The sequence below is a fragment of the Athalia rosae genome, chromosome 4 (assembly GCF_917208135.1).
Source record: "Athalia rosae chromosome 4, iyAthRosa1.1, whole genome shotgun sequence".
Classification (NCBI taxonomy): domain Eukaryota; kingdom Metazoa; phylum Arthropoda; class Insecta; order Hymenoptera; family Athaliidae; genus Athalia; species Athalia rosae.
In genome coordinates, this window is record NC_064029.1 from 2364803 (window position 1) to 2388338 (window position 23536).

The 23536-nt window shown below is 37.2% G+C and overlaps 2 protein-coding genes across 12 annotated transcripts in view; both read right to left on the reverse strand.

Annotated features, from left to right (window-relative positions):
• LOC105690316 (probable beta-hexosaminidase fdl) overlaps positions 1-8280 on the reverse strand; it is a 34508-nt gene extending 26228 nt beyond the window's left edge. For 2 of the 4 annotated variants that reach the window (XM_048654937.1, XM_048654936.1), the window contains exon 1: positions 8263-8280. In XM_048654937.1, the coding sequence (XP_048510894.1) occupies positions 8263-8265 (3 nt within the window). In that variant the 5' untranslated portion in view covers positions 8266-8280. Of the gene's footprint in view, positions 1-6743; positions 7222-8262 lie in introns of those variants that run through there. The other 2 variants (XM_012408022.4, XM_048654938.1) reach the window with 2 other exon arrangements.
• Positions 8281-14914: 6634 nt separating this feature from the next.
• Positions 14915-23455, reverse strand: LOC105690310 (PMS1 protein homolog 1-like). 8 transcript variants are annotated; one of them, XM_048654149.1, is made up of 15 exons: positions 22666-22734; positions 22431-22573; positions 22166-22286; positions 21883-22047; positions 21507-21781; positions 21290-21409; positions 21031-21177; positions 20437-20942; positions 20007-20355; positions 19807-19945; positions 19412-19727; positions 19184-19322; positions 17414-19110; positions 16890-17336; positions 14915-14962 (listed from the first exon to the last, which is right to left on the reverse strand). In XM_048654149.1, the coding sequence occupies exons 2-13, from the start codon at positions 22566-22568 to the stop codon at positions 19003-19005; spliced, it is 2523 nt and encodes an 840-aa protein (XP_048510106.1). In that variant the 5' UTR covers positions 22569-22573; positions 22666-22734; the 3' UTR covers positions 14915-14962; positions 16890-17336; positions 17414-19002. The 8 variants fall into 8 exon arrangements, with proteins under 8 accessions (XP_048510106.1, XP_020710458.2, XP_020710457.2 ...); XM_020854799.2 differs by having other exon boundaries at positions 17414-17636; positions 18798-19110; positions 22431-22734; XM_020854798.2 differs by having other exon boundaries at positions 17414-17636; positions 17731-19110; positions 22431-22734.
• Positions 23456-23536: the final 81 nt, after the last annotated feature.

A 23536-nucleotide genomic window follows, 5' to 3' on the forward strand; every position in this document is an offset into this window, starting at 1 on the left:
CAGACACACTTGACGTGTGCCAAAGAGGAGTACGAGAAAAAAGGAAGAGACGAGAAAAAAAAAAAAAAAAAGGAAACTAGATAAAACCAAAAAGTCTATGGTACATGCAGTGAAATAAAATGAGACGAGAGAGAAAAAGAAGAAGAAGAAAATCAAGGAACGGTGCCAATATTCTGGTGTGTATAGTCGCCGGTTGTTATTGTTCTTTGTCGCAAAATATATATATATATCCTATACAAGTCTACTAAAAGTCTGATGTGAAATGAAGAGATGATAAAAAAAATATTTAAAAAATTTAGAGAACAAAAGAGAGAAAGAGAGGAAAACGTATGTGGATTTTTCAAAAAATCGTACAATCGATAGACTCTCGCGCCTCTTGTTTTCGCAATAGCTTGGAGAGCGAAAATTTCTTTTGTTGGTTGAGAGGGTCTCGCTTATCGCCGTCCGTATATCGTTGGAGATCTGCAGTCGTGGAGTGATTAAAATTATAATTATCGCTGGTTACGTACGCAGAGATATATGCGACACGTATAGGTATAACTCTATGTATAGTTCGAGAGCGTCTGTGCCTCGCGTGTTCGGCGACGACCGACCCTAATTACCATCCAAAGATCAGGCGCGTCTGATGTTAGAAAATATATATATATATATTATACATAGTTTTAAAAATAAACTATCACCATACCCTAGTTTTTCCGGGTTTTCGCCACTCTCCTCGTTTCTTCACCTATATAGAGAAAATTGGACGAGTCGAAACCGCGAGTCGCGACACGTGAAGAAAGATAAAGAAAAAATAAACTAAATGGAAATGAATAACACGAGATGAAGAAGAGAGAACAGAAAAAAAAAAAAAAAAAAAGGAAATCTTTTATTTGTCACTCGAACACCTGTCGCTTCCACAGAGATCACCGACTATGTGTAACGTACAATATACACGGTCAGGTGAATTGGCTCTAATTCCCGAGACGAAATTTTTATCCAATTTTTCTCAATCTCGTTTTTACCTTCTATTCAATTCTGCGATATTGCGAGAAATAGATAAACGAAGAAAAAAAACATTACGCGTGCGTGAAATTATGTACACGTACAGGGGATCAGACTGTAATACGTACATATAAAACGGATGTGAAAACTTGAATGTTATAATAAACCTATTAAAAAAAATTAAGTATATAATCGGCGAAGCATAACGAATTATAGTTTCTATACGCGATACATATTCAATTCGACGTGGATGTAACGCATCGGGTATTCGTGTTTTTGCCAGACGTGAAACCAAAAAATAAAATGTGAAAAAAATCAACCGACGAGAGAGACGAGAGGGAGGTTGAGACGGGGTCGCGACTATGGTGAAATTAAATCGAGCGCTCTCAAGAATTACATAAGTTTATAAATAAACTATCGGGTGCTTATAGGTGTGTATATAACGGTGCGTACGTACGCGCGTACCCATGTGCACATAGAAATAAATTTAGAGAGAATAGCATTACGTGTGGTGTATACCTATAGTACGAATCATTTCGAGTTGTCCCAGACGGAACTACCGACCATTGAACCTGATCGTCGTCGTCTATCGTCTGATGCTGCTGCAGATATAGTTGCAGATGTACATATGTACTGCATACCTACATATATATACATACATATACACAAACATGTCCGCATGTAATCACACGCACGTATGCGTTAGTGTAATTGTTTTTTTCTTTTTCATTGCATCACACGCGTGCCAATCACAACAAAAATGAAAGTACGTGTACACGAGGTAAAGATAAAGCCGGAAAATGGGGAAATAAAAAAATAAATCAACGAATGTATAAATTAATTGAACGAAAAATATAATTTGAAAAGAGACGAAGAATAGATAAATAGAAGATCGGTGTCAGTTGACAACGTGCACTCTCGCGGTGGTTGAGTTGAAGAAAAAAAACGAACAAAACCTACAATAAAAAGGTCATTTTTTATTCAAAATTTTTATCGCGGCTAAAACCTAGGCGATAAGAGGGTAGCTGTGAAATTCTTCCACAAATATCAGCTCAACTGATACGAAATATCTGCCTTTTTTCTACCGTCCTTTTTCTATACCGGCTGTGATTCGGTTATCAAATAAAGTGACAAGAAAAGTACACGTCCTACGCTTCCCTGTACTTTGCATTTCCCGACTATAAAGCTATACTCGTATTCGCGGCAACTGGTCCATTATTTTATAACATTATCGCATTTCCGGTAAACTATAGTTTTTTCCTATCCCTAGATTAATGTTATACACTTACGCTGTTACACGCGTATAATTATCTACGCGTATCTACGAACGCTGCGGTGGTGATAGATAAGTAAAAAAAATCACGATAACGAAGAAACGGTGATAATAATAACAGTCAAGTGATCGCACGTATATCGTTTCACATACGACGGCTGAAAAATGTCGCTTTTTTTTTGTTCCTTCTTTTTATTCATCGATAGAAATCAGGTGCTCGATATTCGTGGCGCGTTATTGTTACACGCGGCAATGAATATACTGCGAACGTACACAAGTGCAGATGATAAGTAGTAGAGACACGCAGTATTTTTTACATACCTATTATACACGGTTTTATTTACGTATACACGTACGCCGGTCGTCAAGTGATTTAACCGTTGCAATATATTGTACGTACGGCCTTATGTACGCATACACATTCGTTTAAGCTCGTTTAAATTATTGTTGATGTAAAGCGATAAGTGTTCGTATATGTATGTAATTGGTAGGTACGTAGGTACGGAGAGACTAGATACAACTCCGTAGAATCCGTAGAAACTATTTTCTACAAAAATTCAATACGTGAAAATGCCTGATAATTATTTTCAACAATTTTGTTCAACGTATACAGGCGACCCAGAAAACGCGTTCGGAAGCGCGGTACCGTTTATCTAATCAATTCTGGTGCTGCATGACCGCGATGTGTATACGGATACTGGCGTGAATTTTCGTGATACTTGTAACAAATATCGTATATTGATTTTCTACACGTATAGATAAGATTTCACGTACTTGATGTACTGCGAAGTCGAGGGAACGTGTCGAATGTTCTTTTCGATTGGAAGAGACGGAGAAAGTAATAAACGAGATAAAACAATCCCTGAATTGATTGGAAAATTTTCGGTAACGAAGAAATAGAGATAACGTCGTTAATTGGGCTCGTATACGCGCGTCAATATATAATTGCTTCTCGGTATACGGGCGATGCACCTATTCGGTCCCCAAAATTTTCCACGGTCCCATCAGATATCCTTCAACCTTCCTGTATTCGTGCTCACGCGTTCGCAATCGGTGTGCGTATATAGCATACGTGAATAAAATAACTACTAATTGCCGCACATGCCGCGTTCGTCGAGCGACTCGCTCGCTCGCTTCCTAGGTAGTTATTTGATTTTATTTTCGAAACCGAGACTGCTGCGCGGTCCACGTGTAAGTTTGCTACGTGTATAGCTATATATGTACTATTGTCTTTGAAGTCGGGGTCCTTATCACCCCACACTTGAACCACGCGACCAGACGGGAAGAAGTGGTTTTCTGTCTGAAAATGTCGGAGTTCCCCCGGTCACCAAAGTTTTTTTTTTTTTTTTTTATTCCTCTTATTTTACCGTTGATATCGTTGTTGTTATTGCGCTTAGCGTACCGGAAATGGCGTACGAAATTTAATACGAAAAGAAAGGTGATATAAAAAAATGTACGTAAAAAAAACAAACTTCATTTTCACAGCGGTAATTACGAACGAGAAATTGAAAGTGAGACTCGTCTCGCGTCCGCGAGAAGGATATTTCATAATACGTGTATATTCACGTCTAGGTAGATACATACCTCGATAGATATGTATATATATATATATATATATATACGGGGCGGGACCAGTAGTGTACAGTTATTGCATATAGAAAGGAATGAAACGGGATTTTGAGAAGCTTTTACTATGCGTGAGATTCCTGTCCTGAAGAGTCACGCTCTTGGAAAATTATCGTCGTTTATCTAGGTGCAAAAATTGTGGTAAAATTTGAACGAGACTTGGGTAATTAGATACGAGAGGAAAAAAGAAGTTTGAAAAATTCTCAGCTCGCAATTTTTTCACGCACCCGACTCTTACTGGATTAGGAAGTTTTATATTCATCTATTTATCAGCAAGATTATTCCGTATCTTGTTTTATTATATATATATATATATATATATTTTTTTTTGTATTTTTAGAAAATAAGAAAGAGACACGAGTAAAAAGTTCCACGTAACATTAATTTACAGTACGTACTGTATATACTACGTAAGCGTTGGCGATTCGCGCACGTGATCAACTCTCGTTTTACACATAGTTTTTTATCGTCATTCGTCTAAGTATGTACTTAAATTTCAACCGGACAATATGTATGTACGTTATACATACACGTATCTTGAATATTTCGTAGCAATTGTATGCAGAAGAAATTCAGCAAAATTTTTATACAGATAATTTTTATTTTCTCCGGTTGCATAATCCGATAATTTTTGTGCACGGCTTCTGTGCAGATGGTCATTTAATGTTCTTTGTGAAAAAAACGTGTAGGATTACCGCTGATAATTTTGTTGTAGAGAGAAAAAAAAAAAAAAAAAGGATTTAAGATACGTGCCAAGATATTATATATCCGTGCGAAAATGTCTGTTCGTTAATTTAATCCGACTGAATAATTAATTGTAGGAAATTTTTTCTCTTTTTTCTTCTTCTCTCTTTTTTTTTTTTTTGCAAAGTTGGGATCCTCTCGTCGTCGTTACATAGTTGTGTTATCTGAACGCGTATACGACGTGCAGTGATACAGTATGTACACCGTAGTAAATATACTATAGCTCAGATAACAGTTAATTAGTTTCCAACTGATAATTGTTATGCGAGTTTACAGCAAGTGCGCTATCGGTGGAAACGGTGAATTTATTATCGTGCAATTCCCAGCTTCCGACGTTCGACTGGACCAACGTGGAACTGGTCCATCCGTACCTATGACTAGACCGTCCGATAGGGAAAATGAGAATCGACAGTAACGAAGATACCATTCAACTACGTACTCGGAAACATCGTTTCCTGCACATCAGGCACGAGGACTCGAGATGTTCCTCGTGGCGATAATACAACCGAATTGAATCATTCCTCATTTCTCTCTCTCGCGTCTCGTTTACACTTATAGTTTAACGTCGCGTTACGTTCTATCATTATAGATCGCGTTTTGTAACGCTTAGAAGACTTCATTGTTCGGTGTAATACGATAGCTACGTACATGTGCACATACGTATGTATAACGTAGTTTCAGATTTAACTACCTCAGGGCTTCATGTGGGCTAAACATAACAACGTAACATGACGTAAAATCACATAAATTGTCCGATACAAGAACCCAACAATAATCTTATTGAACTATAAACTGGGGGTTGGGGGGGGGGGGGGGAAGACATCAATTAACGATCATCGTAATTTTAAAACGGCGGATAAATTTAGGTGGAATAATTTCGAGCGCGTGTATACGTGTGATACACGTGCCCGAGTTTTTGTAATAAGATATTCGTAAATTTTCTTTCATGTTCGCGTGGTTAATTAGTCAGGAATACTGAGAATTGCTTTCAATAAGAGTCAACGAGAAAACCCGTACGACCAGCTTTAAAAACTATGCAAAGTAACCTTGAACGTGAGGAATCGTTTCTTTTCTTTTAAATACATCAGCCTCTGTAATTCGCGGGCTTCTTCGTTAGGGGAATTTCAAACGTGAACGTCCCGAAATAATGATACCATATGCTAAATTTTTTGGAAAAGACAAAACGCGGTTCGTACAAAGCTGAACTCGTATCTCAAAGACGTGTGGAGAAAAATTCTCAAAATTTTCCAAGATTCGTTACAGCCTGACTCAGCACGTGAGATACACGATCAAATACCTCTTTCATTGGGAGTTTTTTTTTTTTTTGGTTTTTGTCATCAAAGGGAATTATATGCTGACTGGACACGAATAATTACTTCCAAGTGGAGAAAAACAGGAAAAAAGAAGATGAGCAAAACCGAACGGTTCGCGAAGATCGGAGTGGGCTGAAAACAGGCTCTCTGAATAAGAAAGCAGGTTAACGAATAGGACTTGAAAAAACCCTCTTCGAAACTTTAACGGTTGATTAGTCGATGAATGAATGATGATGGATGATAAAGATAAGTTTCTAAGAACTAGGTGGAGGTCGATATAGACGGTGAACAACGTTGTTCGATAATTTTACTTCCACGATATCGCGGTTCACGGTTTTATTTTTCGTCTTATTGCTCGTAGTATTTTTTCGCCCCTTTATTTCTTTCTTTTTCACCGTCTGTCAGCTGTCAGCTGGTGGCCGTCGCTATTGATTGGTTGCTATTAAAGCACCCCTGGTACACGCCGACAGTTTTGAGGTTATGCGAGACCTGACATTATTCGCAAAATTCTATATTGCAATTCAAAAAACGAATGCGAATTTTCTACCCCTAGTCATCGAACAACGATTCGAAATTATCGAGAATTTATCGTAAAAAATTCAAAAAAACAAATCAAATCAAATACAGCAGATGAACGAAAATTCTCCTGGACCAAAACTCGCCCCGGTAAACATACGATGATTTTAATCGTATAGGTGAGAAATGATATCGAAGACGATATGGAATAACAAACATGGTAATTGTGATAACAATCACGGTAGTGATAATAATATCGATAGAAGCGAAATTAAATATCTACTAACCCGAAAAGGCAGACGGAAACTCCCCGAGTATTTAAGGGATGAAACGGCGCCGTTGTTTTCTCTTGTAATCCTTGGAGTACGATTCCTTATTTACAACACCATCACCATATATCACGCACTCTACCACTAGAAAGAAATTACCCACGCTTGCGTAGGAGAAAATACACGGTTTGTAGTATAACAATAAAACGTAAATATCACGCGCAGCTAAACACACTCGAAATTTGACCGATTAATTTTGGTCAGCGGGTCTGAAAAACCAAACCGAATAACGGTAAGCCCGCGATCGCTCGCGGACTAAAAAAATGTAAAAAAAAATAAATAAACCGACACGACACCGCACACATCCACTTCTCGATCGGTACTAACATAAGACGCGAGTGAATTTCAGATTTCTTTTGACAGCGACATACTCCACTCTTCCAGCGGTCTGCCAGGGGTTTTCGCTTCTGCTCCGGCGATTGGCGAAGGTATGCGAGGGACGCTAAAATCACCAGCGCTATCTGTTAGCGAGATGACGAACGATCTTTGACTTTGGGATCCAGGTTACAGGATAATCATCTCTTCCTATCTCACTCGTCGTCGATTCAAATGATTTTTTCAACCTCCACCCATCGTCGCGCAGTTATCGCGGTTATCTTGAGAGGATTTTTGGGGCTTCTCTTCTTATCTCTATGACACACCGGCTTTATCAACGATGTTTTTTTTACGCTCTTTTTTTCTCTCACAATTTCTGAACGCGTTTCACAAGTGAAAAGACGCTTACAAAGATGCTGCAGATTTTCTTAGTATTTTTTTTCTTCTTCTTCTTTGTGTTTTTCGAGAGATCTGAGAGCATATAACGATGTACTGACAAAGATTGACATTGTATGAGAATTGTGATCTTGATGAAAAAAAAATTTACAGTAAAATTCCAGCTCTTAACTTCGCTCATCCCACTCAGTCGATTAGGAATGAGACAAGCAAAAGATTCGCTGATGGAAATTGCATAATTTTCTATTTCTGCATATCCATCTGCCTCTACTGAGAATATTCACCATTCCAGTTACACGGTCGAGCGAAATATGCAACGCATATACGAAGTGATTAGCCAATAAATATAATGCGCTATCCCACGGTATAATGTACGTACAAGTATAATGCAAATTAGATAACTACACATGTAGATTACGTAATTATGTACATACATACGTATGTGCATATTTACAATCTGTGTGATCATCCGGTCTTTGATAACGTGCAGTTTAACGCTCGAGGAATGGGATTATCGAAGAACTGTAGACACACGTATCGTGATCTATTACCTACTCGTATACATAAAATACGTATATAAAGATACGATATGACGACTAGTTATCAATTCCCCAGGGGACAATGAAACTCGAACAACCAATTGGTGTACGATAACGTATACCTACCCTTCGTTACCACTCACGAGAGGAAAAAGAGAATATAAATAAATAAATAAATAAATAAAGGAATAAAGAAACGAATTGATATAATGTCACAAATCTGTTACCATAGCGTTCGAATGGCGTGTCTATGATTTGGCGAGGTACTGGCGCTTTGTCGGTATTTTATACGCTGGTCTTCGATCCACCTTGCCTTTCTCGAGGAAATGGATTCCATTTGATGGCCACTTCTCACGATACCAATTTCCACCCTTCACATGTATAACTTCGTCCATACATATACTCGCAGTTATTTCTCGTCTGTGGCGGTGATTTATTTCAAATATAGTGCAATGTCGTTACGTGATAATGGGATATATTCGCGGGTATACCTATATCCTCGAGGATGTTCCACTTTTTCTTCCTTTTTAGATTTTTTTCCCCAACTCGTGAGTTGTGTAATAGAATGAGCACCTCGTGTTCTTTGGGAAGCACTTACACGAATGCACTATGCACCGACCTATGACAATAGCATCTTTTCATCCTATTTCGCTACGATCGACCTCGTATTACATAGACCAAGGTGCATCGGCAGAGGCTTCACAAATGCAGGAGCTTCTTCTGCTGCGATCAAATAATGCTTACCATGGCAAAGTCGTTGCCAGGTATTTTGCTGTCCTATAAGTATTGTACGTATAGAGATAGAAGAATTTTAAGGTCAGATAAAATAGTAACAGTTATAACGTTATAAATTGACACAAGAAGAACAATGACTTACGATCGGAGTAATGGGCAAATTTTCATGGGGCTATCGGCTATAAGTTAATAAAATTCGTTGACTCGATGATCTGCGTGGACCGCATGAAAACGAGCCGCGCTTTTTGTAAATTCATGTAAAGGAGGTAAAAATTAGACTGAAATAATCCATTCACCGATTCTCTTATTACGTCATTGAGTCTAGCTCGTTCTATAAAAACTAAATTGTGGTTTCATTAGGCTAGTCACGCTATCCGCAGCTTGATTGGCTTCAGAACCGCTGTTCATCGGCATAGATATGTATTAGGGTGGGTTGAAAAATGTTTTTTTTTTTTTATTTTCTTAGCATGGGGGCAGAATTTGTACCTTATAAAAAAAGAAAATTTTTTACTTGATATTTTGAGGTAGCCCACTCGTTTTTTGAATAAATAATTAATCAAGTGGGGTGCTTCCAGCAAAAACCAAATTTCCACCTCATAATTACTCGATCGATTGCATGAGTTGATGATATCGGCTTTCAGATTTGGATTCCTGAGCTGATTATACGTGAGATTACTAGTGACAAGCCAAAAAAAAAATCGATTTTTGGGCCAGAAGTAAAGTAGTTTAAAAATTGATTGTATTACACTTTTCTGGCGTATTTTGACCTCCGGAATCCAAATCTGAAAGAAAAATTGATCCATCTCTAAAATTGACCGAGTTATCGCCAATTTTCAGCTTTTTGGGGTCAAAAATAAAAAATTTATTTTTTAGTCTATCTTAATGTAATTTGAGCTCAGGAATCCGAATCCGAAAGAAAAATTGATCTATTTTAAAAAATGACCGAGTTATCCCCATTTTTTTGCAATTTTTGGCATAAATTTGAGGATATCTCGAAGGGAAAAAATCGTAGCTCAATTTGGCTTTCGGATTCGTGTTCCTGAGGTCAAAATACATAAGAAAAGTGCCATACGATCGATTTTAAAAAATAAAAATTTTTGGCCAAAATTTGAAAAAATCGTAAGGGGTACCCCTTGGAAAAATCTCAAATTTTGGCCAAAAATTTTTATTTTTTAAAATTGATCAAGTGACACTTTTCTTATGTATTTTGACCTCAGGAACACGAATCCGAAAGCCAAATTGAGCTACGATTTTTTCCCTTCGAGATATCCTCAAATTTATGCTAAAAATCGCGAAAAAATAGGGATAACTCGGTCATTTTTGCAGATAGATTAATTTTTCTTTCGGATTCGGATTCCTGAGCTCAAATTTCATGAAGATAGACTAAAAACTCAATTTTTTATTTTTGACCCCGAAAAGCTGAAAATTGGCGATAACTCGGTCAATTTTAGAGATGGATCAATTTTTCTTTCAGATTTGGATTCCTGAGGTCAAAATACGTCAGAAAAGCATATTAAACTCAATTAAAACAATAATTTATTTATTGCTCAAAAATCGAATTTTTTTGTGGTTCTTCAAGAGTAATCTCAAGTATAATCTGCTCAGGAATCCAAATCCAAAAGCCGAAATCATCTACTCATGCAATCGATCGAGTAATCATCAATTATTCGCTGTTGGGAGCCGAAAAATTAAAAGACATATCGATTGGTTTCAGTTGTAGACCCACTTTGGTTCGTCGCAATCCATGCATGGGTCGAAATATTCGTATTCTTCAATTCACCAGCGAACCCGAGCTTTGCTGGAGTCAGGTAGTCAGCAGCGTAGCGCTTTGTTGTGAGACGTCACCTTCAGGGCTGAGCAGAGGTGACGCCCCACAACAAACCGCGCGCCCGTGGCTACCTGACTCCAGCTAAGCTCGGGCTCCCTCGTAGACCGAGAAATTTTGGTCCGAAACGGATAAAAAATATTCATCGCAGAATATTGCACAATAAATTTATACTTCTCACAAGTTATACATTTGACAAATTATTAAAACCTTAAAATTATATCAATATTATCACTGTTATTATTACGTCTATATTAATTTGTGCATGTTTGCGATGCTGATTGTTTGTTAATTTCTTTTTTTGTAATAAATATATTATACTCATTGCGATTTAACATCCTATATAAATTGTGCGTAAAAATTGTCTGTACATATGATTTTTTCAAGATTCCTATTTTTGTATAGCTGCGCTAATTTCAATTGACAAATTTTTCTATTTTTTTTTCTTGCATTTTCTCCAAAAACAAATAAAAATAAGAAAAATTATAATATGGTCAAGACGAATGAACGACCGTTAACAAGGGTGAAAAATAGGACACCTTACAAATAATGGAAGTGTGTAAACTAAATCATGATGACTGATATTGAATATTTACATTTTTAATATGGTGAATCAACGATAGAGACTTTGCGTACTTCTATTATTCGTTGCTGTGTAATAATTAATAATATCAATGTAACAAACACTATGAATATACGTACGGTTTTTTTCGCTTTCTTCTCATTGTTTTCAAACATATCTTCTCGCATTTACCTCCGAAATTTACGTAAGTTGGATCGGTCTCGTTATCTTCATCCAGCGATGATGAAAAAACATCATCATCGAGTGTTATCGCCACCAACTCCATAATGTATCTTTAATTTAGGTGTAGCAAGGTACAATATTGGTTAGGCAACGATGTTGAAAACGGGCCTAGTGCAGGGGTATAAAAATTTCCCAAAATATTCGACCCATCGACACCGTATTTGGTTATTATTTGAATGTTATCACCCGGGAGATTTCCGATTTATTTTTTCTTGCGCTGTGCTATTCCGGTTCGTTTCCCCTTTTGGTGAGCTTTTCCACCAGCGTTGTTTCTTTTTTCATCTGTAGTCTGATCACCGTTTGTGGGTGTTCCTCCGTCCGTAGAATTTCCTGATGTCAAGAAACTTTTTTATTCACTAGTTCCAACAAAATTACGGTAGATAAAATTGGGAGTAGTAGCAGTGATGGTAGTAATAGTGATACTAGTGGTACTGGCTTTTAGTAACAGTAGCAGCGTCACTAGCAGTATAGTAGTAGGAGTAGATAGTTTTAAATGTGAAGATATGAATATGGTGCATGTTAATATCTAACTACGAACGACCATCGACATGATACGTGAAAAATATACTCGGCAGTATCGAATGAAACAAGAATATTGATAACGATAGAAAAAAAATTGCTATAACAATGTTTCCATTTGAGACGTAGCTATCCAATCGCCATCCTACGGAAATAAAACATATTCCAGGGTGTAATTCTTAGACAGAATATTCACAAAGACTGTACACACCTGAAATCGTAGATGTTACGCTAGAATCAAGATCTCCGTTTCCGATCTGAGGGGATGATCCCGTTGCTGGTGTAGTCTGATTCTCCTTTGCTGTGAAATAAAAAAAAAAATCTCCGGAATCAACGCCATGACGGTACCGAATCTGAATAGAAGAACAAAAACATGTAGACTCCTGACATCTTACCGTTGTTGGAAACCGAACTTTTGATATTTTCTTCAGGGCTTTTGACATCCTTTATAACATCATCTGGCGAACTAAACGACGGATGAGACTTTGTTTTATGTTCTGCGGCATTACCTGCATTTTCTTTCCCTCCGGGCTGCGATGAGTCGAGCTTTTTTCCTTCGGAAGTCTTCTGTAGGTTCGTAGAGATAGAATAGATGAGAAAAAAAAGCTCAACGATGATAAGCTAACTATACGCTTTTCAAAGAAATTCTCACGTTTGGTGTTGACGTTTTATTCATTTCCTCGATTTCTGATATTTCTTCCGTTTGTGCTTCTAATTTCGGTTCTTCTGAAATCGTTCCTACAGCCAATATTATTGTCGTATTATTTTCTGGGGGATGGAGAAGTTCCATAATTTCTGTGTCGCTCACGTCACCATCTTCATCGGTACTGGAACTTTCGGAACCAGCAAACTCCTCTTCAGCCGGCTGCAGGAATAAAATATAACATCGGTGAGAAAAATTCCGTATCTTCCCTCAACAGAGCGAGAAAATTGAAAAAAATTACTATATTCTGTACGTCTTAAGCGCAAATACTTTCTTTACATGGGTGATTCAAGAGCGTTCGTTTTTATTACTTCAGGTAATGGTCTTTTGGTTCCATTTTTTTATTTATTTTTTTTAATTATCACACGATATTAACCGTCCCTGGGTGTTTCAGTGTATGTACGTATAAAACGTATACGTAACTTACCGCGATAGCACCGGCCAAAAGACATGAGAAAAAAATATAAAAATTAAATAAAATAAAATAAAGAATAAAAATGTGAGGCTATCTGTTACCCAACTTTGGGTCAACTCTCGAGGATCATTTACTATTGATAATAATAAAGCTTCTCGATTTCGCCTAGTGATTTATTTTTACGTCTCAGTTGTTCCATCGGTAGTTGTAGTTGAACTTACGACAACGTTTCGCCCATTTAGGGTAGCGCAATGATTTATCGTTGAAAAATTAACAATGAATTAATGATTATTCCGTATTGAACTTACACTCTCGAAGTCTCGATCATCGGGGTCGCTGTCCTCGGCTGCCAGTCTCTCCAATTTTGCTTGAGTTGATTCCTCTTCGGATATATCTGAACTATCGTCGAGTACAACGATTTGGGAATACTTTCGCTTAGGGTCAACTTGAGGGCTGGCGGATTCCGTCGTTGATTCTTCATCTGGTGTTTGATTCTGTGAACACGCGGGGGGCAGGCAGCTATTTCAAATATCCGGTTGTTCAATCGGGTTGTTTTTTTATTTGTTGCGGAAATTCATCCATCGCTAAGATAATGCATGCAGTTTGGAAATGGGGAAAAAAAAGAGAGCTGGGAATTGGACGCACAATAATTTCTACCATCAGAAATACCATGATCTAGCTGCCCTCGGTTTTATTATACTTACGGCATCCGCTTCATTGTGTTGTACGTAAATCCTGGTCGGAGGGGGCGATGGAGTTCTTCTCGAAGCCTCCAAACAAGACAACGCCGAAAGGGTGGAGAGCATCGATTTGATCAGGCTTTTTTTGGCTTCGTTCAACTCCTCGTCCTATACGTATACATCGTTCCCATCACCATCACAATCACAAACGAATATGACAAGCAATAATGATAATACCGATGACAATAATAATAATAATATAAAATTCAAAGACTCCGGAAAGGAAGAGGAAAGTCGATCATAAATATTATTCCAAGCTATATGTTCACACGTTAGGCACATTTTTACATGGCAATTAAATACCGTTTTTGTTTGGTTTCTTTTTTTCTTGCAAAATACAAATGCGCAGTTCTAGTGCGGTGTATGCGAAAAGGTACGTCATCGCCGGTTGAACAAATACAACAAGCGACCGTGACTAAATTAATAAATTAACAATCACATGTTCGTGTTCATAGCATACTCGTATAGGAATTTAGGATGAGTGAAATTGACTTCGAAAGTTTCTATGTTTTTACCTTATGTCGCGTGCTTTTTTTACATCTCATGTTTTTTATGGCGTTCGATCTTATCGCTCGAAGTCGTCGTCGTCCTTTTTGAATTATTTTTACCTACGACAGAATGATGCGGCGATGTTGAAATTACATTACACCGTACATTAAATGATTACATCGGTTTTAACTCACCATTCCAGTTGCCTGGAGCTTTGGGTAGCCCAAAATGACCGCGCTGACATTTATACCGAATTTGCACACCCTCAACATCACCAAACTCGGTAGAAAAAATATCCAGGGTAGCGGACGAACTAGCTCTACGTTACCAAAAATCTTGCCGTTTTCTTCTGTAGAAATTTTTAAACATGATCATAGAAGAACAAAAAAAGATAATCATGCTCTTTGAAGGAGATGGAATACCAGTGTTTACTTCCTGGACCGGTAAACTCCATTGTGCTGATTTTTCAACTACCCAAAGGAAGTTGTCGGCCAACCTGAGGAGTCCTTGACCCAAAGATATTTGAGCCGTTGCCTCAACGCCTGCGACGACGATATCACCGATAGTTCCCACTATTTTTTCTCTCATCTATTGAATTTTAAATGAAATCAATTTTTCAATAATTCAATTTTCGGTATTCCAGATGGACTTACCGTTGACGATTGATGTTTTTCAGTATCCGCACTCATTTTCAGTCTACAAAAAAATAAAATAATATCATACAGATGAACGCGTGAGCTGTAAGGGTCGTAAAATTATTTTTTATTCAAAATCTAAAACCTCTAGACTTTGAAATGCAGAACAGAAAAATCTTTCCACATAGGGTATACTCGATCATCTCGTGGTCTCGCAATCACGTCATGAGGCAACACGAGACCCCATTATACCTGTTTTGGATTTTTATCGTAAAATACACCGTAGCAAACTCACCACTAACATTTTCCCTGAATCGCAAGAGGCTAGATTTGTGGCCTACGATGAGCAGAGTAGGGTATGTCTACATATTATATTTGCAGTACCGATATTATATGTATACTATACCTTTTACATGCATATACTCGTGTATGAATGTAAGGTATAGTGTATAGGATCATGCGGTAAAGGGAATCTTTTTACAGAGCTGATATACGCGAGAAGGTCGAGAAGGTCGTGACTTTCCGATATCAATTATCGGAAACTTATTCTGCATGCGTAGTAATAAGAAGACAATGCAACTTATTAAAAACGGAAAAGTTCATTTTTAAGTATAATTACACTAATTACCATTATTACTGTTACTCATGTTTTTGTTTTTCTTCTGAAACCGCGTGAACAGCGTATAAAATATGATTGCGAATCTACACGTATAGATAAGATGAATATAAAATACAAATAAATACGATCAATTATAATGCATTTTTAACAATTAGGTAATTCACCGAATATTCAACTCCTGGACGATTATAATTATAAATATGTAGATTCAGCTAAGCGCTGATGAACAGCTGATGAGCGTGGAGGGGCATACTTATATATTTTTGTTTTGTCTATAAATGCCCGTCTAATCATATATATATATATATATTGTCTAATCCAAAGTTTTTTATGAAATCTCGTGATTAGTCAGAAGCATTTCTCGGGAGCAGATTATCGCAATGTTTACTATTCATAATTGGTCATTTTTTTTCAATGTTTGACCGAATCCGATTGTCGGTTATCAAATTTCATATACCGCGTTATTCGTACAATAGATATGCTATTACAGTATAGTCCTGATGGCGACCGTGTACTTTGAAGTAAGATAATCACGCGAAAAAACAACGTCTGATTTTTCAACTGCTTGCAGATCAAATTATTGTTGCAGTCATATACGTAAGTCGACAATGGATCGGTCACTAGAAAGTAAAGTAAAAACTTTTTCATGGACGCAATTAATTATCACAGTGAATACTTAGGCCAGTCTAGACTAATTAGTAATTATAATGTTATCAAGCAATTATTCACGATCTATTTACTTCGGAAGAACGGTAATTCCAATGGAATTTTTAAACTTCGAGGAGCAATAGAAGAAATACGATCCTTGTATCATCGGTCTTCGTCATACGCGTATTTTAAGTTTTAAGTTTTCTACGAAGCGAAGCCCGCGCCCGGAAGTTGGTTCAAATCATCTGCAAGAAATATCGCGCGAATAAGCGCGGCAAAAGGTGAGCAAAGCGAACGCGTTTGTGTTAAACTAAAGGATCTTATGGCCCTGATACGGTAAACATAGAGAAGAGGTCAAAATTAATTTCTTATATTTCATTTAGATGAGATATTTTTTTTCCGTCCAGTTTGTTTTGGTCGCCTCTGTATAAGCTGTTCAAACTTGAAGAAGGCAAACGGCTGGCAAATTTAATCATCTTCAATTCAATCGACGCAATCATGCGGCATGTATATTAATTATTGGACGAGGAATTCGAACGACGATTCTAAACGCGCAAAGATCCTCTTCGGACGAGATTATAAATACATCATACGTATATTCGATGAATTTTGAAAATTCATTCGTGTGAAGAGAAAACTTGTATTTCCACTAGCCATATTTTTTCAAAGATTTAACAGTGCATGTTATCGTCAGATTTTTAATACTTCATTTTGAGCTTACCTTAAAGTTTCACAGGTATTTTCTAAACTGTCCGATTTATATCAGAGAATTGATATCCTTGAGAAAACTTGTCGGCAATACAGCGAATACCGGTAAATAATGTGATATAATAAACCCCGGTCACCAAGAATTTCCGATTAACATAGATAAGGTCGTGTATATTAATAATCGTTTCGTAAGACCGTTGCGTATTTTTCTTCCATTTGGAATGGGATTGCGATCCTGGTGGCTCTCCTAATCCAGTAATTATTGCGTTTCAAACTCACAGCGTGTTAGAAGAAAATGTACATCGAGACACGACACAATTGCACCGTTGACTGGGAGAGACAAAACCAGCGTCGTGTCGCTGGAACTGCTTCGAAGACCTTTGACCAATCGTATCGCAGGACCGTAACGGCGACTTGATGTTTTTTGAAGCCTTTTGCCTCTATGCCCCTCTCTGTAACTCTAATGTTTACAGTTTTATACCAATGAATGACATTCAATATCATTTTCACTTACTACTACGTCCATAACGTAATTACCAGTCAAAGAATCCGGCGCTCTATTCGACGCTTCAATTCCATCCCGTCACTGCATTACTGTACCCATCCATGTGCCAGGGTATAAGTATAGCCTTTCGGTCATTCTACCAAACCGCAACGTAAGAAGTTATCTCAAGGAACACAGTTCTCTCGGCAGCGTCGAATACGATTAGGATCGAGACGCGCGCAGTCAATTATCTTCCGATGATTTCCAAAAGAAAATCTGCCATAATTTCAACACGATTATCAGTAATATCTCTATTCATATATGTAAAAAAAATCATTCTGGAAATCACGAAATCGAGCTCTTATCTCACCGCGATAATTATTTGAAACCACAAGTTACTCTATCTATCCAGTAACGAGTAAAACCGACGTTTGCCGTTAGTATTTTAATTTTTATTTCTACCGCTACTTAGCGTTATGAGTTCGCCTCCTGATTTTCATTGATAAGACCGAATAGCCACCCTCCGACTGTACGATACGCGTTGTAAAAAAATATAAGTGTCATTCTTATTTCTACATTTCTTGACGAATTTGGATCGATCATTTATCACCGAATGATCACGCGCACATATACGTGAGCGAAATATAGTTTTGTATGCATTTTATCGAAAGGTCAACCCCAGGGTTATCTATAGGATGGACATTATACCATACACACATGCTTATTTCTGTAGCTACACCAATGCTACACGTCTTATACGTATACTCATACCTATATCTATATACGTAAAAATCGTTTACGCATTAATACACCTATGATTTATTGCTCGCGTTGTACATTTGTACATGTATATTCTCATAATAATATACGTGCACGTTAATAAACGTTCCTTATTCAACATATGTCATAAGCAACGTCTGAACGCTTCACAACTTTGAGTCTACCAACTACTTCCCCTGCTCTGTAGCTGTATCCAGATTGACCAAGGTCCAATAAGCTTCGTTAATCACTATTACTAGCTTCGCTTTACGACCTACGACTCTGCTTCACGAAGCCGACTTTGTGTTTCTATTTTATTTCATTTCTTATTTCCATATCCACGTAAGCAACGGACGAACCAATTACGCAGGTGATTCTATAACGATTCATTGATTACGTCTCTTAATTTTTTTTGTTTGAATTTTTTAAACATCCTTTTTTTCGCGGATTGCATCGATGGGTAACTGTGTTATCTGCCAGTGAATATAGCATAATCGTGTCATCAACACTTCCTTGGAGTCGTGAGTTTTATCGGAGTTGCTCATTTTGTCGATGCGGCAATTATTTAGTTGTTTATTCGCAAATAATTGTCAATGACGTTATTACGGAGCTTTTTACGATATGGAAATGTTGCTCAAAAAATTTTACGGCTAGGTACATGAAAGTTGGGCAATTCACCTTTGCTAGATGGTAGTACTCATAGGGAGGGCGTTGCGCTGTAATCGAAATCTGAATTTCCGAAACGTATTTGGCAAGTAGGGATCCTGATTCCGATATATTATTGGATAACGATGAAGAATTTCACACTTATATGTACATACGATTATAAAAATATAGAATGGAAATCGTAACAAATTGATGATCTCGAAATTTTTTTCGGATGTTACTCCACCGTTGTGCCAATGGTGTGTATCTGATGCATAATTGCAGAGTTAGTCTTTTCTTTTGCTAGCCAGGACTGCAAGATACACATGATCCTTTCGGTATTCGTCTAGAAATAATAGTCGACATTCGTTTAAAAATCCATTCCGTCGAAAACTTGAAAAAAATTAAAATCATCGTACTTCCTGTACTCCGGATTCGGAAGAATCCAATCCCTTAAGGATCTCTCCGCTATTTACGACGTAAATTTTCCCATATGATTTTAATGTCCAAATCTTATCAGTTAATGGTCCAATAATTTTCTCCTCTTCCAATATGGATCTATAAAATATTATGTAATAGAAAGTTTTACACCAGCAGGTGAAACAAACTAAATAGAGACAATTCTTATTGTTAGTACATTTACATACTTTGAGAAAAAACTTTTTGTAATGCTTTGAACGTTTATTTCCCAAGGAACTGTGGTTCTTTCATTCAAAGGACACTTTTTATTGGACTTCGACTTCATAGACTCGAGCATGTGTATCAGTCTTGCTTTATTCTTATCTACCTCTTGTTGGGATAATTGTTTATGTCTTGACTTTTTATTCTCTGCATCTAATTTTTTTTTCTCCTGTAACGCCAAGTCTCTGTAGTAACCACGTTCTTCAGGTGACAGTTCTTTCCAACGAGATGCCAGAATTTGACCGACTTTTGGCAACGTTATCCCTGGATTTTCTTCCAACACTAAAAATTTGGATAAAAACCAGTTGCAAAACTTACCTACTCGATAAATACAAATTTAAGCAAAGTGACTTCGACTTGCCTTGAGCTCTGATTTCATAAGAAAATTTAGAAAATCCGGTGTGATAGGTGTTAGGAGAATTTTGTTTACCCTTGTCCTCATCGTCTTTGCTTGGCTTGGTACTTGTTTTTGGATTGTAAACAGACACATCGGTGGAGCCCTGATTTTACAGAATAATGGAATAACATATTACTTAATGGAATAAGTCATGTGAGTCTCACCTTTAGCCCTGGAATTTGTCCTCTGCTCCAGAGTTGTGACGCAGAATAGGACTTCTCATCATCTTTCTTTTCAGAATCAGATTTTGACGGATTATCATTATTAGAGTTTTCCAAAGGGCGAGTAATGTCTTCGTTTTTAATCACTTTAGTTGACGAGCGTTCCAAAATTGCAACAATATCAAAGTCTTCACCAAGATCTACTACTGGCAATTGACTCAAAGGAGTACTCTTTGGCAAAATGTTGTCTTGTTTTTCAGAAATTGCTACTGGATTTTGTACTGATAACGATGATATAAACGATTCTGAGTCATTTCTTGCGGTCAACTGCCCTGACTGCACATACTCTTCCCTGTTAACGCAATTCTTTTGTAAGAATAATTTCAGGGGCACCAGAATTTTTCAAGATCAGAATTTATCATTACACACTTACCTAACAGCATGACCGACTAACAATGACATTTCTTTTGAGTTTGTAGCAATCTTTGGATTGTCAGACAACTCATCATCAGAATCACTCAAAACTGGCCCAGAAAAAGCACTCAACATTGTGTTTAGACTGTCTCTATTCGAATTATCAGTTCGTACTTCTCTAATTTTGTCAAATTCATCCCTGCTTTCTCTATTCTTTTCAGGCGGATGCATTGCCCTATTTTCAAGGTCATTTCCAAATGATTTCCTAGAAACCTCCTTTCGTTTCTTACCAGAATCTGTATTGGCGTCTGTACCGAACTCGCGAGGCATTTGTCTGTTATCGTTCAGCTTAATTATTTTGCATGCAAGTATTTCTGGTTCACTGACAATATTCTGTGTAATATCATGGTATTCCGGAGTACTGTCGATAGATGTATTTAACATGGACATTTCAGCTCTAACAGTTTCCTTGTCCAGATTATAATATTCCGTCAAAATATCGTTCAGTTTTTTCAGTACTGTGTCCTGAGCAAAAAGGTAATCCTCATTTAAGGATGAACTCAGCAGTACGAGGACCATCGATCCATTTGTCTAACAAAGCTACACATTTTACCTGGTTTTTTAGCAGCACTGATGTTTTATTTGGCTCTAAATTGACATCTATATCGCTTGGTGGAACCTTAATACTTATCAAATAAACTGGTCGCTTTCTGGCTAGTACTTTATTCCCAAAACGATTTGTTACCCTGTCAATGAGAAGCTATAGGCAGGAAATGGATAACTATTAAGTGAAATCGCGATAGTAGTGTACCAATTGAGATAGAAAAGTTCAGATACACTGAAGAATCATCAGTTGTAAATTTAATACATGCCTTTTCAAATTGCTTATATTTAACAGGTCTATTGTTCACTATAATGTGTTGTTCACCAGATTCACAAACAACATTGAAATCTGCTAAATCTTTTTTTGGTATCATCAACTGTAATATTGCCTGAAAAATCGAAAACGAATCCAGATTTTCTGCTATACATATTATCTGTTGGAATAATAGAAGGAACTCTCAAAAAGCTGAAGATGTTGTGACGAACCTCGGAGTCTTCAGCTTGAATCCATTCCAAATTGGCGGCTACCTTACCGCCTACAAAGTGGTTGAGCGTCTCTTTTATATTAGTACAGCTTGGTTTCAGGAAAACTAAGTTGTTATTTACTCTATAACTGATTCTGACAATCGGTTGACAAATACTGAGACTTTTCAAAAGACTTTCTACAAGTTTAACTTCCTGCTTTGATTTTCTCAAATTGGTGATCATTTGTCTCCTGACTGGAATATTTTTAAACAATTCCCTCACACGTATTGTTGTACCTATGAGTTAATTCGTAATTATAGATTCTGAGGTAAGACTAGCGATGGACAAAAAGAAGAAATCATTTCCAATGAAATTCATTGTAATGATCTATTCTCACCAACAAATCGATGAGACATTTCTGAGTCGACTATAGTTCCATCATGATTGAGCGTGTATACCTTGGCTGTTTCATCTTGGACTGTTTTTGTGGTCACTGTGACTTCTGCAACTCTGCATATAGCATTCAAAGCTTCCCCACGGAATCCATAAGTGACTAATGATTCTGTTAAAATCGATAGCATGTACTCGACAAGACTAGTGTAAAACTGGAATTAATAATTGTGCAGCGGGTAACAGCACTATCACTAATTAAGACACCTAGCTATTTGAATCACGCTTACCCAAATCTGTAAAACGCGACATTTTCGACGTGGAATGAGGTGCAGCCATATTAGGTGCATCCGTGACAGAGATTCCGCATCCATCATCCCGAACTTCAATCAGAGATAAACCATTGTCAGTCTAAAACAGTTGAGATCTGTGAGCGATCGAAACGTTAAAAGCAAAAATGCAAGGCAATCGCGAAGCACACCGACTACCGAATCACTTAATAAGCATATGAATAATAGTAAAAATATAAAGATAAATAATACAGGAATGTCTTACCAAATTAATTTCAATGTATTTTGCATCGGCATCTAGAGAATTTTCAACCAGTTCTTTAACGACACTGGATACAGAGGTTATGATTTGAGTACTTGTTATCAACTTTACTGTCGCTTTATTTAGAGCGGTTATGGCCATATTTGCTGAAATAAGTAAGGCACTTTATTGTTGAAAGGCGATAAATACCATAGTAGCTGACACCGAATGGTTTATGTTTTAAAGGCACTCCACGCACAGTTGACGTTTGTTTGACGCAATTGAAATTTGAATTGTGAGAACGACCCATTTCAGTGAACGGAACGACCGATGCGAAGTCGATACTGTCGATATTCGACGAACGGTCGCGCTTCTTTTCAAAAGTAGCAAAAAGAAATTGAAAAAAAGTCTGCAAAATCACTGGGGGTTGCTTAAGCACCCTGGAATTTTTTAGATTGAGAAAAAAAAATTCAAATCACAACAAAACCATCAGTCCTGGAATTTTTAACTATCAAAGTTGATAATGTTCCAACTGATAGTATTTTTCATGGATCTCTTCCTAACTCAGCTTTGATGTTCCATAAAGTCAGACCGATACTAATCTGATTTAAAATTTTTTTTTCATTCCTATAAATTCTAACAGCGCTCAAGCTATCTCCGGAGCGTTGCAAGACTCACCATCCTTTAATTCCTACATTGCAAGGGACTCTTTGTCAAAGTTCTAGCCCTAATTAATTCAACCTGTTGCCAACTCCTGGACTAGTAGATTGTAAAAAAGAGCGCATTAGCAGAACATTGTAGTATATTTATATTCAGACCTTATTCAGTCAGTGAAACATTCAAATGAAATGTCTTGTCAGTTAAAGACTGATAAGAACATATTATCCCCAGAGTAAAATATAGCCCATATTTGACCTTTGGCAACAATATCGAAGCATTCGACAAGACAAAATTTATTGAACAAGAACTGTAGAGCAACAGAGGATGAAATACATCGAATTTATTGGACATTTATATTTTATTAGTGAACAGTGTTCCCTTTCTCGCAACATAACGTAATTACAGAAAATATGTTGTCTTTTCTGTAATTCATTGCCATAGACCAGTTTACATATTGGGTAATCGGAATC